Source organism: Trachurus trachurus (assembly GCF_905171665.1).
Source record: "Trachurus trachurus genome assembly, chromosome: 4".
NCBI classification, from domain to species: Eukaryota; Metazoa; Chordata; class Actinopteri; order Carangiformes; family Carangidae; genus Trachurus; species Trachurus trachurus.
In genome coordinates, this window is record NC_139898.1 from 17,368,389 (window position 1) to 17,385,461 (window position 17,073).

Here is a 17,073-nt window from a genome sequence, read left to right on the forward strand (position 1 = left end):
TGGTTGAGAAAAATTCTGACCTTTCCCGAAAAATTCAAAGCATGAAAAGCATGTGTAATCTTTTGCTTTTATGAAAAACATGACATTACTATGAAATTGACCGTTATTTCTAGGTTATTTCTTGACATTTCTACGCAATTAATTTTATTATTTGACATTATCACATAATTAACGGCCTGTAAGACAGTACTTATCAAACTTAATGATTATTTTATCCACTACTCAGAGTGCAGAAGGATGCAACAGCTGCCTCTGTGATCTCGGACGTTGCCACGACACTGGGGCTGGACCCTGGTCGTATGTATGTGCTGGCAGAGGTGAAGGAATCTGGTGGGGAGGAGTGGGTGCTGGAGGCCGGAGACCTGCCGGTACAGAGGGTTTTGCTGTGGCCTCGGAAAGCCCAGGAGCAACACCCCCAGAGCCTCGGCTTTTACTTCTTACTACAGGTAGAGTCGACAGCACTCTATCTCTTCTGTCAGATGTGGTAGACGTGGACCGCTAAGAGAAGGCCTCCCACGGTCTGACTATTGCATTCTGCTTCCTTCTGCTCTCTCTTCCTCTTTGTTGCAGTTTTCAGTGAGAGACAAAAACAAGTTTTCAGCCTAGGCAACATGTTAAACACAGATGTTTGAAAACTTAAACAAAAAAGGAAGGTAAAACTGTTTCATGCAAAATGTTTCCCAATATCTCGCCACCCTTCTAGGGACAGTGTTACAGGAGCACCTCCCCCGTATGTTAGGTATCATTTGGGCTTGTCCCAGAATATTTTAATATTGTGCTCAGTAAACTGTTTTACAATTGGTATTGTCCTTTTCTTTGCCCTGATCCAGGAGAGGAACCATGATGGCTCTATCCATTATGTCCACCTCCCATCTGTGCTGAAGGAGCAGGAGGCTCAGCGGCTCGCTGCCAGGGGCTTCCTTCCACCTCCACAGGATGACTTTGCAGACCTCTGCAACCTCCCTGTCCTCAATGAGGACAGAATATTAAATAACCTGCGCACACGCTTTTACAAGAAAAAGATCTACACCTATGCAGGCAGCATCCTCATCGCCATTAACCCCTTCAAGTTCCTGCCCATCTACAACCCTAAATACGTCAAGATGTACGAGAACCACCAGCTGGGCAAACTGGAGCCTCATATTTTCGCTATTGCGGATGTGGCCTATTACGCCATGCTCAGGAAGAGGGTCAACCAGTGCATTGTCATCTCTGGGGAAAGTGGCTCAGGCAAGACCCAGAGTACCAACTTCCTGATCCACTGCCTGACTGCCCTCAGCCAGAAGGGCTACGCCAGCGGGGTGGAGAGGACCATCCTGGGGGCCGGACCAGTCCTAGAGGTAAGATGACAAGTCTGAGACAGTGGGGTTGGGCACCTGGCTGTAGCAGCTTGGAAATAGGTTGGAAGTTAACATGGTGAACATATTGATGCGCTGAGTTTCAGTCAACATTTTTTCACATTTGTTCTGTTGTCTATAAACAGACTGAGAAAAACGAATAAGAACAACTGTATTGGAAATCCATGCATGTTAAACCTCTTTACCATTGTGTATGTGAGCACAGTGAGTAGGCAATCGGATAAAGGGTTGACATTGGCTTACTAAGGAGACAGCAAAAACAAGGCCATGATGTAATGAATATGCAGATTAGCGGATATCATTATCTAACAACATTTACCAACTTTTTACCACTTTTTAGTGGTTGAAACAGCAACGTCACACCAGTTTTCAACTGTCATCCACAATGTTCAGTATTTGTTCTGTAGTGCATTTTGACTGAACTGAAAGGCAGCACTCTTTTAATAAGTCATGGTCAACACACACACACACACACACACACACACACACACACACACACACACACACACACACACACACACACACACACACACACACACTGGATAGGGACAGTACTTATAAAACATTATATGAAAGTATCAGATCCCATTCTGTACTGGGCAAATGTTTTTTCAGGCTGTGACCTCGAATTGCTTTTTCGTCCTAAACTGACGTATTGCAGTCTGTGTAAAGTGTAAAGACTATTATACCAAGACTACGGGTTTACCCAGAAAGAAGAAATGAAAAAGACGATGGGAAGTTGCGACATTAACCCTTTCATGTGGCCCCTTGTCTTTGAAAAGGCTGTGGGAATCCAGAAACGTTTCTTGGTTCTGTCAACAAACTTTTTAACAAACACTGATGCCGCACTGTGTGTTGTATGTGTAATTACATTTTTTTTTTTGTCTAACTAATTGTATTACCTTAGTTATGTACATTTTTGACCATTTAAAATAAGAACAACTTGAATTTCATTTGGAGCAGTTGTTGACCAGACACCGGCATTTCTTTGGTGCCGTTTTGGTCAGGTGACTGCGCTCCTCTTCCTGCTTTCTCCTCTGAGAAATGAGTTGCTTGTACTAACTTGCTCTTTGCAACCGCTGACAGGACAGAATAAACCAAAGCTACTTCCAAACTGAAACTGAAATGTTTCTGTTAGTTGTAGCCAGTGGGGAATATATTGATGAATTATTTATTTTGTTGAATATTTGTATAAGGCCTCATAAATAAGGCCTATATTTTGTTTTTTTGAGTCATGGTCTGTTTGCTAGGTGGCCTGACTTAACCAGGGTGAACTATTGTCTGATACAGAAAAGGCAGGCAGCGCTGACCACATTAAATTAATTAATTGTGTTAACTCTTTCACATACTGTACACACAACAAAGAGCAGGCATATGGAAACAGATACTGTAAAGGATGCTACCAGTGAGTGAAGTCATCTGTCTTTGTACAGTTAAATACCCAGTGCTCATTGCAAACTGCAGCTTTCAGTGTTTGGTGACAAAAGAGGAGCATACAAATATGTGCAGACAACTAGACATCTGTTAGCTTTTACATTGTTTAAAAAGGAATGGTTGCATTATTACACAGTATTGTTTTTGCCTGAGTTTAATCCCCGAGCTACGTGGCAAAGAACAGAGTTGACTTCGTTTTATTTATTTTTTATCCCTGTAATGAGAAACGGGGTCTCCTCCACTTTCACATATGGAAGAATTTACCTCTGGTCAGACCTCAAGCAAGGGTTATTATTGTGAGGTCATTTTTTACCATTCACATCTCCTCCACTCTCTTATCACTACATTGTGTGTGTGTGTGTGTGTGTGTGTGTGTGGTGTGTCACATTGTACTCTGCAGGACTCCATCAGTGGAGGTTTAACTCAACTTATACTGCATATCTTCATCGCTGTGGACTATTTGTTCTGCCTCTACAGTGATACGCTTAATGTTTTGTGTTAGTGGTGACCTGGGTGGCATGAGAGCGTGTCACTCCAGGCTATATTATGTTTTAGAGTGAGTGCTTCCTGTGAGCGATGTAATCTAGACGCATGTTTGTGATTTGAGATATATAGTGACCAGAGATGGAAAAAAAGATAAAATGCAATTCTGCCTGGGACCCTCCTCTATCTCTGCACGACCAAATGTAGAAAAAAACAAAAACAGAAATCCAAGTACTGAGTCTCAGTTTAATAGCCCTCCTTGGAGTGGGGGAACTAACTACTCTCTAGCTAATCTGGAAGTAAATCTCTACATATTTCTCTGTTTTATTTCACAGAAGAGTGGCTAAAAATAGCCTTTTAGCCAGAAAAGCCCTACGTGGAATGTGGTTTATTCAAAGTCCTAAACGGTGCTGAAAAGTGAAAAACCTCTGATCTGTAAAAAAAAAAAAGTTCAGTGGAGCACACAATATACTTGGGAACAGAAAACACGAAACAGAAGTTTGATGAGAATTGGCCACGAGGCAGTTGGCATGAGCATTTATGACGAGAACACAGGGTGGGCAGCTACATTAAGTTGCGGCCGTTGTGTATCCATCTATCATCTGTCACGTCCCGATCAGCTCCACACACACCCCCACCTCCCCTCCCCCTGAGTCAGTACTGGAGCTTTCACTCACAGAACTGCTGCTCCCTTTTGAAGATGCATGTGAATAAGCTGCGTCTGACTCTGAAAGCGTTGGTCCCTTGATGTGTGTCAGTCTGTCAGAGTCTTTGGTTCCAGATGGCTGATGGAGGGAAGAAGGAGGGAGGTGATGGAGAGATTTTCCCCTCCATCAGCAGAGTTCTGGTCCCTTTGGCAGACACACGCACACCGCCGCTCTGCTGTTCGCTCCCAGAATGCACTGTGCGTGTAAAGCCCAGTCCAGAGCTGTGTGGTTGCAGGGGCAGACAGGGCGACGGGGTTGGTCGCTGCTGGCCTGGTCATCGAAAGGAAGCGGAGACGGAATTTCATGTGCGACCAGGCTGTCAATCATCCTGGCTGTCGAACACTTGTACACTTCCCCTTTTAAGCATTTATATGGCTTCTATTATCCATTATTGGGGGAAAGTCTCAGCATGGAGGCTGTTGCTTTTTAACGTTTTTCCACACTATTATGTGCCTCAGACAGAGACCGTCCTAGTTAGTCATGTGAAAAGACTCCTTTGACATCACAGCAGCTTCTGCAGCGTGCTCACAAGATGGCTGACATGAAACAAATGTCGCTTTACAGGGGGAAGGAATAACTCACTCCTTATATTATGCTCCCTAAAGCTTCTCCTCACACAGATACTCTACCTCTGGTGGTTCCTGCCTGGCAACTTCCAGTCAGGGTTTTTATATGTGGAGAGCGTAGAAGTCTATTTTTAGACAGGTTTACTAAATGGAGGAATTTAACGTAGACGAAGGGGCTTTATTTGATTCTTTTTCTTTTTTCTTCTTGTCCTACTGGCTGATCAGGTTACAGTGGTAGAAAATGCAAAGCGTGTGTGTGTGTGTGTGTGTGTGTGTGTGTGTGTGTGTGTGTGTGTGTGTGTGTGTGTGTGTGTGTGTGTGTGTGTGTGTGTGTGTGTGTGTGTGTGTGTGTGTGTGTGTGTGTGTGTGTGTGTGTGTGTGTGTGTGTGTGTGTGTGTGTGTGTGTGTGTGTGTGTGTGTCTTCAAGCTATAGGGGAGGTCTCCAGACCCAGGTCACATTTTGAGGAGATGAGATCATTGTTTGTGGTGCTGGCTATGGGCCGTGTTGCTGGCAGATTGAATGGCCACAACCTGAAACCATTTTTGGAAAACCTCCGCCCTACTTGCATTGTACCATTTTTTCCCCTCTAAATTCTATATTCTATTCAGTCCTATTGATCCTCCTCCTTTGTTGGTGAAAGAGATTCTGCTTAATACCCACTGCACTTTAAACAAATAGGGTTTTTACCTGCAGAGCAGCTCACAAGCTCTAAATGAGTATTTTGCTTGTGAACTGGTTCAACTGGTTGATCCTCTGTTACGTGGCACTTCTAGTGTCTCTGTTTTCTTATACCAGGCTTTGAAGCCCATTTATTCTTAGTGTCAGCAGCACGGCCGTCCTCTGTTGCACACACTTCTCTGACACATTGCAGGAAACGTACTGGGGTTTTGTGTCAATAGGGAGAAAATAATGGATCTAGTTTTTTATCATCCTCGTGTACATAAGACAGTTGTTAAACAGACAATAGGTTTGAGATCATTGTAATGTTTCATCCATGCTCGTTCCAGTCAAATTCAGCTTGTTTGAAACACTATAATCACTGGAGTGAAAACAATACTATCACAAGCCTGAAAAGAAAAATCCTTCTTCAGTCTCAGGAAGGAATAAAAACAAAATATTTCCATGACTGCGAAATTATTATGTGAAGACATAATAATGAGAAAAATATTACAATCAGTAAAAAAAAACAGAGATTGTAGCAGCCAGATAAGAGATCAGAAGAGAGACACTATACTTTCTCTGGTCCGGAACAGAAACAATAACTTTTGCTCTAATTATTCAGCATGAGTTATGGGTTATTTTTAATATAAAAGGAAGTTGTTTTGGCGAGACAACCCTGACCACACCTTGCTCATAAACAGTAAAATCTTTTGAAGTCAGGTACTGTTTAATGTAAGTCATGTTTTTTCCTCAGTAAATCAGATGATCAGTTATTCAGATAATATAAAGTCTTGTTACTAAAGCCTAACCTAAGCTGCTAGTTAGTTGTTACACATTCCTGTTGAAGGTCTTTGCTGAGTCTCCCAGTCTCCTCCATGCCCCTCCGTCTCGCAGCTTCAGACAGGAAGTTCCTATCATCCGGAACCCTCTTTAACAGGAAGCAGCTACGAAACGGGAAGTAGCAGCAGTACTTCTCGCCGCCTCGAGCTCAGAGCCTCTAGGGGTGTGGATAGAGCAAAGATTTGTATTGTAGTTCAGGAAGTGCAGAGGAGTAGCTGGTCATTCTGTCTGCTGATCCATTGTTTATCTCTTAGTTATGGGTTGCACCTCTTTTATTCCTCTGCTATATTTGGTCAGGCTGGGTGGCATTGTGTACGAGTCTGGGAAAAGCTGCCATTACTGAGTTTAAGTCACTGTACATCAGGCACACACACACACACACACACACACACACACACACACACACACACACGAAGCCCTCACTCACATGGTACAGTCACATGGTACAGTATCATATTGAAGACATGCCTTTCCTTACCAGACCAAATGCAGCTTACATGTAGCAGCGTGCTGCAGGCCACTTCAGGGTCTATTCATGGTCCTGTGGCTGCACCACAAGCTGCAGTTTGATGTGGTACCCATCTAGACATGGGTGGAGCTCCTTGAAATGTCTCCAATCTGGTAAAACACCAGACCACAAGAGGAGCAAAACCTTTTTTTTGGGCCTCAAACATGCGTCATGTCCATCTGCTTGCATTATTTGGCTATTTAACATGTAGGCACACACGGGGGGTCGACAAAATTATGTACAAACATGTAAACTTTAAGCCATTGAAATCAGTTCTGCCAATTTACACCTGCACTGTTGTTTAGAAAGAGCTTTGTTAGGCTCTGCAGTGTAGTTACCCTTTTGAAGAAATATACTGCAAGCAACACAATCGTGAAACAAGATATCACATGAAATAACACTTTGCCAAAATAAGAACAACTTAACAGTGAATGACTTTAAGCGCAATGCCAGCTTATTAGGGGAGCGTGTGAATTTTGTCAGTTGCTCAAAATGTTGAAGCTTCAGAAGAGTTGTAATTTGACCTCTACAGTTCATTGCCGCCACAAACAGACATCAGTTAATGATTATAGATTTATAGATATTTATCAGTTATAGATTAATATAGTGAAAATGAAAGTAGATTTATAAATATCAAAGAAAAAGCTGCGTGCTCTGGTTTCTTCTTGGACTCAGTTTTGACCAGTGTAGAATGTAGTTTTGGTCCCATCACAAATTTTTGTTCAGTTTTTGAAAAACTTATTGCATTGAGGCTTTGTAGATTTTTAAATGTTGTCCATGAAATAAAGACAATTGTACAACTAATTATGAAAATGAATTATCAGCTGATATGCCTTTTTGTTATATATGTTGCGTTTGTAACTGTGATGAAGTTTGTCTAGTGTATGAATGTTAGCACATGGAAGTGTGTGATCTGCTCTCCAGTCTCCGCTAATAATAGCGATCATCCGTTACAATCAGCTCTTACATACTGAAGCAATTACAGTCTTTCCTCCAAACCGGCTTTACCACCACCACTTTATTTCCACTATACTGTCATCCAGCACAAGTGTTTCCACAATAGTTGATTTACTGCTGTGTAGCTGTCTCTTTATTGTGTTGGATATCCTGCCTTTGCCCTGATTTGTGTTCTATATGGTAACGTGTACAGTAAATATTTAGTCAGTCTGAAACCTAAAGTCATTCAGTTTACCATCATGTATAATTGAGGAAAAACATTTGTGAAGCTAGAGCTAGCAAATATTAAGCATTTGTGCTTGATATTATTGAACTCATATGCCATTGGTTCTTAAAGTGGCATCCAGGGAGTGTGGTCTCCTTTTTCCAGTTTAAGGGTCCTTGATGTGCAACTTTTGAGAATCATTAACTTGAGTATTCAGTTGGTTGATTTTCTTGTGATCTACTAATTTAGCTTCCGATCCTTTCATCGCTAAAATCCTTATTTGTTAATCATCTGCTATCTAGCACATCAGTAGTCCTTCGGTTAACTTCAAGTCATTTTCCTGACTGCCATGTCATTCTCTTGAAGACAATGAATAAATTAGAAATGTAGAAATATTGGCCTCTGACCTACATGCAGTAAATTCCTGAAGTGGTTCAGTATAACCACATTCACTGGAACCTTCACTATTATCGAATTGAAGCACCAGCCCCACGAAGCGCTATTGACGCCATTATTGTACCTCAAAGAATCAATTCTTTGTTAACGATTCAGTTGAGTTAAGCTCAGAGGGCTTAAGTGTAGTTGGTAGGATATAGTGGAAGCTTGAGGCATGGGCCAAGCATAGAGGAGGAACTGTGTAGAGACGTGGTTGCAATCAATCACTGCCAGCATCATGTGATCATCATCTCACCAAAGCATTTTTCACATTCAGGACAACAAACAGTGATTATTAGGGTCCGGGCAGCGCAGCTGACAGGACACTATTGTATTCCTAGGAATTCTTCTTCTTCTTCTTCTTCTTCTTCTTTCTTTCTTTCTTCTTCCAAGGAAGTCATACTTCCCATGGGCGAAAACTCACCAAACTTTGCACAAAGGTTCAGTCCCATGCCAGATTCACTCAACTCCAAGGACATGTGCCCCCCCCTCCTAGGGGGGGCACAATAAGCGTTTAAATTTAAAAACTTTAAAAATTCCTACCAAACCAACGGTAGATGCTACAGTGTTGAAACTTCACCACAATGTAGCCTCAATACTGCTGAAACTTTTGTCCACTTAAACTTATTACAAATTATGAAGTCCATCACTCTGTTTTTTTCAATAACTGTAAAACTTTTAAAATGTATCTCCTCCCACAATTTTTGCTCAATTGACACCAAACTTGCTACAGAGCATCTCCAGACCGTCCTCCACAAAACTTGTTTCTCGGATTTTTGATTAAGCAAAAATTGAGCCTACAGTGCATGAAAACGTTTGACTGTAAACAGTACTGTAAACATATACCATCAAATTCTTGATAAATACATTTTCAATCTTCCTGAAAAAAAATGACAATATTCTGGAGTCATGGTTGATGAAGTTTGGCAAATATCAGAATTTTAACTCAAAAACTGAATTTTTGAGAACATTTTGAATTCTGCTCTCATGGGAACAACTGCAGTCAATGTGAGAGTGGAATTTATAAACATCAGATTTTCTCTTATGAAGCAAAACACTTATCATTAAAAACAAATCACCAACATTTCCATGCTGTCAAGATGCAATTTATGTATTATCAGATTTTTGTTTAGATGACTGAATTATTGACATTTTGACCATTTCATCACAACAGCTGCCCGGGCACTGACTCACCTGAGTGGATAAATTAAGCTACACAGCAGGTCTCACTACCAGCCAATTAGCTCAGCGAGTTAGGAGCTGGTTCTTGGTGTCAGAGATTGTGAGTTCGAGACCCAGCAAGGGTGATGATGATGATGATGACGGATCAAAATGTCACATGTCCTTAAGCTGTTTTGCTGTCTAAATGCAATTTATGTATTAACAGATTTTTGTTTAGATAATAGAATTTCTGACTTTCTGAAATCTGCCTTGACAACAGCTGCCTGGGCACTGACTCCCTGAGTGGATAAATGAAGCTACACAGCAGGTCTCACTACCAGCCAATTAGCTCAGCGAGTTAGGAGCTGGCTCTTGGTGTCAGAGGTTGTGAGTTCGAGACCCAGCAAGGGTGATGGTGATGATGACAGATCAAAATGTCAGTTGACCTCAATATGAAACACAAGACAATTGTCCTAATGGTGGCATCACAGCAAGCCTCTAAATTAAAAAAAAAAACAAATAGCTTGGACTGGTCCATGCGCGAAGGCTCCTAACATCTTAGACTCATAGTAGATGTTTGACAAATATCATTATTTTACCTCAAAAACTGATTTTTCTTTTTACTGTGGTTTCAAATCTGCCTACACGACAGTGAATGGCTTACTCAATTTGTGAAGCCACTGTTGATCTGCCACTTGTCAATTAGCTCAGTGCGATAGACAATGGTCTTTGGTTCCCGAGGTTGTGGGTTCAATCCTCAACTGATGCAAATTGAATATTATAAGGTCAACTGTCTTGTCTTCCTATTCTCCTGTTTGTTGCTCAGAATTGCCTAAATTTGCCCAAAAGTAGCCCGGACCCGACCCATTGCTGCGCAGCAGCTATAATTGGTGTTATAGTTACTGTATCTCACCGTCCTGCTGCCTGGTTCACCAGTTAAACCTTGGAGAACGTGTCTGTTATTGCTGTGGTGGGTATAAAGTGCTGCCCACTGCTGAATGACTGAGCATGTCCTCCTAGAGGTTTGGTCAGTTTTTTTTGCATGAGCGCCTGCCGTTGTCCTCTGTGAATGTGGGAACCGTTTTTTTGTGGCGGTTGGACTATTTAGAGTCCTTTGTGAGCGTATCCATGCTGTAGTGAGGTGTCAGTGTCAGGGCCTTGGCAGCGCCTGTGGAAACATTTAACTGAAGCTCTTTTGAGTAGCTCGGCTTTAAAGGATGCAGCAGTGCCTCCAGAACAAGGCCCTCTAACTACCCAAGCAGAAACCATACTTTCTTTTCTTTTTGTTTTACTCATTACAAGATTTTTCTCCTCTCTCAGTTTTGACATCAGTAGGCGAGTAAAAAATGATGCCCAAAATTAAAAAAAAAAAAAAAAAAAAAACTTTAAAAACTGTAACACTCTCAGATCATCACAGAGTTGACCACAGGGGGAACTACACAAAGCACAGGGGAAGTATGACAGCTCACTGGATATAGAAAGTTGTTTCTGAGTAGTCCCCAGCAAATTGAATTAGTAGTTTCTGTGAACGTCTAATCTTGTACGCACCATCAGACCATTTCCTTCCACATATATTTTAGTTTGTTCATGTTTGTGCAAGTTTACACAAGGGCTTACATTTAATGTCGCTTTAATTTATACTTTCTCATCTCAGCCCCACTTAACTTGTTGAGACAAACAGCTCATAAACTGAGGCACTCCCCGAGTTTAATTTGTAAGGAGAAGTGGGTGGGTGTGTGTATGTAAAGGGGGCTGCATGGGGATGTGAGACTTAATTCTTGTAAGTCTGACTCTGAAGTGGAAATGTACAGTAGAGTGGGCTGCTAGAGGAGCTACAGCTCACCACAGAAGAATCTGTAAAGACAGCATCGGCATCATCAGATACTCGATGTGCAGCACGTTGTGTACACACTACAGGTCGTTAAAGCGCCCTTCGCTTCTCTTTCCTTACCCTTAATTTCTCTCTTCCTCCCTCCCCCCTCTTTCCTCCTTACCCCTGTATTTCGTAAGAATGCAGATTAGATCACGTTCTTCCATGGACACGGTTTGGCTTCCTCATACCTGCTGAGCTTTCCAGCCAATTAGATCACTCGGTAATGGGCATGTTTGAATACGAATGATGCTGTGACATGTTTAGCATTCCCTCCGCGGTGCAGCGGCCCGGGCTTTGCAGAGATTTCCCAGGGTTTTTGTGCTTTTGGCTGCACTGTTTGTGGAGAGGGGGCGATCAGAACGGAGCAGTGTTGGGCAGGATTGAGCCGTGACACTTTCAACCAACTTAACTAACCCTCAAATCTACAACATAAGGACTTTGCACCCTTTAAATACAGGCAATATTTAAAACTATTGCACAATTTAAAAAATGATATATGTAACTGTGCATGCACTTTGAGCAATATCTGGTTTAGACACTCAGAAGAAGGTGAGTGTGAGCAGAGGAGCTTTGTCTGAGCAAGTCCAAGTTAACTGAAGATGGATCATTCTGGTCACCGATAAGAAAAAAACTGATTATCTCTTACATCAGACATCAAGTCTTGCCTCACACTTCCCCCAAGTCTCAAACCGATTTTAAAATAACATTATGGTTTGAAAACTCCAGTGCATTAGTGCAAATTCAAGGTTAGTGCCATATCATGCTGTTCCAAATGGGTGAAAAGCAAAGAAATGTTTTCGTAATACAAGAAAAGAACTGAAGAATGAATCTAAGAGGGGTCTGTTAAAGCAGAGGAAATGAAAGTAGGTCAACAGTTCATCCCAAGGAATCTCGATCAGACCCTGTAGGTGTGTGTGTGTGTGTGTGTTTGTACCAACACTAATCATCCTCAACACCACTGTATCAAATTTGCCCCTGCAACTGCTTTTGGTGACACAATATAGCTCCTATTTAACATGCACTGAGTCAACTTCCCCCGCGGTGGCCCTTTTGTTGAGTGTCTGTGTGTCTGTCTATCTGTAACCATGTGAGCATGTGCATCATGAAGGGAAAAAAAGAGGGCTATTCTGTTACCGTATCAGTGCAATAAACAGGGCCCCTCATGGAGGCCTGGTGGCTGGGCTCTGTGTGCCCCTGGCTGGGTGGTTAGCGTTAGCCTGGGGCTCTGGAGAGAAACCCCTCATCCTCTCTCTGTTTCTGTTTCTGTCTCTGGCCTGACGCTGCTGCTGCTGCTGCTGCTGCTGCTATACAGCACGGCCGCCCCAAACTCATTTATCATCACTGACCTATGCTCCCTCTCTCTCTCTCTTTTTACTCGCATGTGCACGCAAACACACGCAACAAGAGAATTAGGGGGGAAAGGTCTTAAAGGAGGAAAGAAAAGGGGGGTGAAAGAGAAGAAAGAGATGGATGGGAAGAGAGTTAGAGGAGGGCAAGAGGGGACAACGAGTTGCAGATGCTAGCCCCCTCTCAACACCCCCAAACATACACACACACACACACACACACACACACACACACACACACACACACACACACACACACACAGTCCTACCCCCTTCTGTGGTCTCAGCTGCTTTTTAAAAACAAGATCCGTGGTCTATCCACTGTCTTTGTTGCCATGGTGATTTGTTGTTGTTGTTGACTTCAGAGAGCGTGCTGCTGATAGATGTGCTGACTTGAAGGTGCACACTCCGATTTTGCATCTAATAGTACTTCCTTATAAGGTTTGAAACTCGGCTGTGTGCACAGTTTGGTTTGAAGACATCAACAGTGAATGAAGAGACTGTAAACAGCTTCCCATCTGTCGTCCTCTCTGTGTTAGTCTTAACATGGACTTTTGCATCTTAATCTATGACGTCACCGACTGGTTTGATAAATAGATTTAGATCAATTGTGAGGAGGATGTACAGCTATGATAAATGTTGCAATAATCTGTATGTTTTTTTATGTATGTTTTCTTTAAACCTTCTGTGTCTCTCTTGTCCTTGCCAGGCCTTTGGGAACGCCAAGACGGCCCACAACAACAACTCCAGCCGCTTTGGGAAATTCATCCAGGTTAACTATCTGGAGAGTGGAGTGGTCAGAGGGTGAGTAATTAACACCAGTTGCACGTATAAGGCCATACAAGGGCATTTGAATCATAATTGTATTGTTATGCATTCTCTTCCTGTTGCGACTCATTGGAGTCTTCTACCTTTCTACAGCCTAATATCTTCCTTTTTTGTTCTTTTTATGGCCGGTCATGTGGTTCCTCCTCCGTGCGCTGTGTATGCGGACTGAAACTTTCAACCACTAGCGTGTCCTTCCTTTTTCTCAGCAGTCAGACTCTGGTTCGAGGCTGCATCAAAGCCTGCTCAGCTGTGTCACTTCCTCATTTCCTCATCAGGGGAGAGGAACAGCTGTTCAATAACATGTCTTAAAAAGACAACGGGTCGTGCTAAAACTGTAGCAGATTCAAAAAGCTGACGGGCTGCAGAGAATACTCACAATACTCTTCAGTCTAAAGACTAACAGGATGAGATTTGTTTCACGTTTGTGTGGATGCAAATTTGCCATACTAGAAATACAATTTGATTTAAAATCATGTAAATATCTGCGGTGACAGCTGCTAACCTCCACAATAAGTGAACATCCCTAACCTGATTATCCCCTAATTCCACCAAGTCTCATTATGCTATCACTAATTTCCTTCCCCAGAGAGGGGTTCGTAATCCAATCATGAGATCTGATTTTAGGTGGTCGGGTCTTATTTGTGCTACACAGTAAAGTCAGACAAGGAAAAAAAAAAAAACGAAAACACCTCATCTGTTTTAGCATCACCTTAGATGCTAGTGTAACCTCCTGCTTCACATCAGTAAACTATTGAGAGGAGCATCACAGCGCGGCTCTGTATACTTAACAAAGGCTGCCTGTCTATCTCTCCATCTCCAGTGGCAGCCATTCAGACAGTCAATAGAGGAGATTAACAAAGGGAAGGCTGCTGTTCCGCTCCGCTCTGCTTTCTGAGCAGGACCCACTAACTGACAGACGGGATGTTTTTATGCTCTCTCGCTCCCTCTCTCTCTCTCATACACACACACACAGTTTCTTACTCTGTGTGCGACTAATCCTTTCTCGCTGGGATCTGAGCACAAGACGGAGCAGGACCATGAAAAGCAACGCCCACTTTAGTGGAGGTGTAGAAAGGAGGTGGTGTGCGACGAGTGACAGATGCCAAGATGCGCTGCCTCTGTGTGTGTGAAATGAGACTTTGAAAATATGCTGACTGATGTACTGTTCAGCCCGTATGCCAGTCAGCCAGCCTCTCTCTGCACATTCCTGTCAAACAGTCCAGCAGGTGTGATCTGCTCTCAGATCAGCCCATGTAAACAGACAAGAAGCCCTCCCAGTTTTAGCCCTTCAAATTCATTCATCATCCAGTTCACCCTGAGGAAAGAACTAGCAAACATAACATTTAGTTTATCATGATGTACATATGAAACAAGTTCAAGAAGATGCAGCAGCTCACATGGCTGATAATTCTATAGCTATTTACAGATGTTTCAATGTCTTTGATACGGTCTATAACTGACTGTAGATGTATTTAACTTCAGTGTGTTAAGGTATTCAGCCTAATTACTGTCAATTACTCATGATGCCACAAGGCTTTACTCTTTCTATGTTAAGTCTAAATATTATTAAATATTTGTCAGTGTGAGAAGAGGAAGCTGTTGTACCTGTAGAGTAGATAGTATGTTGATGATGGTCGAGTGAGTCATCTGTTTCAGCAGATGGGCACCACCATGTTTCTCACAGAGCAGATCTATTCTTAGTGTATCATGAAAACTGGCGTCAGTGTTGTTTTTGCCTGGCTATAGAAAAAACAACTCTGACTTATAAAATCTGATCTAGACAAGTTTATGGCCTTGGCCTGGCGTAGTGGATAAATACCACTGCTTTTAAAGCAGCATATCTCATGACTGGAGTGGTCTAAAAGCATGCCTCTCTCCCTTCAGTAGCCGTCCAGTCTCCTCTGTCCAGCTTTACTATACAATAAAAAAAAAAATAGATAGATGAATACCACGGTTGTCTGGTATGTGTGCTTGTGTGTGATATATTCTGCCATCCATCCAACCATACTGTATCTGTATGCTTTGTTCAGTTTTCGATTGTTCTGAACATCTGCCCTCACTTGCCCTCTTGCTCCTCCTCTCATTTTTTATTCATTTTTTTTTTATTACAAACCCACTTTCCTGTCTGACCTGGAACCGCCCACACAGAGACACTCAAACCCACTCACACAGAGCCGAGTGACCTTAGTGTTAAGTGATTCACTGTCATTGTTTTTCTTCTTCCTCTTTTTCCGCGTCCTATTTACTCCCTGTCTCTCTCTCTCTGCCGTTGTTTTTCAGGGCTGTGGTGGAGAAGTACCTCCTGGAGAAGTCGCGCCTGGTCTCCCGAGAGAAGAATGAGAGGTGAGATGGGACGGTCGCGGTCTTGACCCTTCACCCACACTGACCTTCATGGGGCCCTCTGTGCAAACATGGGGAGTTTCCCCCTGGGGCCTGTGGTGGTCAGATACGAAGTTCAACTAAAGACTTATAACTCTTTAAATCTTTGACTTTGCATGTTTACATCCACATACTGACACATTCAGAGATACTCAGATTTACACTGACATCAGTGCAGACTTGTCCTGCAACCTCTGTAGATACCAGATTATGTAAAAGATTATATTAAAATAGTTTGGTGTGGTCTTATTTTAATGAGATGTCTGATAATCTCAGTTTGAGTTGATAATGAACCGTTGCTACATAAACAAATGACGAAGAAAAGAAATCACTTTCCTGCAGCGTTTGTCATCTTGTCACTCCCTCCTCTGTCACTTCACCAGAGCCTTTGTTACTCACACTGACATTCACTGACGACTAGACTTACTCAGTTGCCACATGTGTGACTAAGATGCAGACAGATTTTTATGTGGGTGCTTTTGTAATTGAGTCAGTCAGTCAGGTCGTCACAAAGAGGGTTGGGGAAGTAAGACTTTTCATTTACTGTGTGATATAGATTACCAGTGAGTCAATAGAAGAGACTGACAGATCTTAATGACTACTAGTTTATAACACTGTGACTTAAAACTAGTTCCTCTATTGGATTTACAGAACAGCCTTAACCACAAGGTTGTGCTGCTTTTTCTTACTTCACAAGTCATGTTTATATTAGTAATTTAGATATATATAGCGGCAGATAGTCGCAGCACTAATTTGAATTTGTTTGTAAAACCACAATCTGTCACTGAGCAGCTCAGCTGACTCAGTTGATGTTCTGTGTAAAAACCAGACCCATTTCTATTTTTAGCACATTATTATCCAACAGTTTCCTGACCAGGTTTTCCCAGATAGTTTTGGAAAATGTAGTCACCTTCCATTGACAAACTTGCCTCCAAAGCCTTCAGGCAATTACCAGTGAATTTGTCATAACCTGGCCTACAGTTGCTTTTGACAGAGCACCTTGTCTGTCTAGTCAGGGATTGAGTCTACTGTATGATGTCATTGTTTCTTAGTAATAAGTGTGTAAAGTCATTACGTGTGTCCCGTCATCTGTCTGCCTACCTGTCCACTGATAGCATACATGGAAAAATGATATCAACATCCCTGAGCTCCAGCTCCGCCTTCTTTCTAATAGCTTTTTACCATGTGTTGACTCATGGTTTATCACCATGAGGCTGTTTATGCCTTTGTGGGCATAAACAGCGTGTATCCGCTGATAAGTGCTTGCCAGATAATAAAACAAATAAGTGATAGATGGGCATACAGTATGAATTCATTAATCCACAGAAACGT

General features: G+C 42.3%; 1 protein-coding gene across 1 annotated transcript in view; it reads left to right on the forward strand.

Annotated features, from left to right (window-relative positions):
• LOC310984884 (myosin IXB) overlaps window positions 1–17,073 on the forward strand; it is a 58,965-nt gene that overhangs the window by 22,110 nt on the left and 19,782 nt on the right. The window contains exons 3-6 of the mRNA XM_083970245.1: window positions 227–446; window positions 831–1,340; window positions 13,244–13,338; window positions 15,643–15,705. Of these exons, the coding sequence (XP_083826371.1) occupies window positions 227–446; window positions 831–1,340; window positions 13,244–13,338; window positions 15,643–15,705 (888 nt within the window). The remainder of the gene's footprint in view (window positions 1–226; window positions 447–830; window positions 1,341–13,243; window positions 13,339–15,642; window positions 15,706–17,073) is intronic.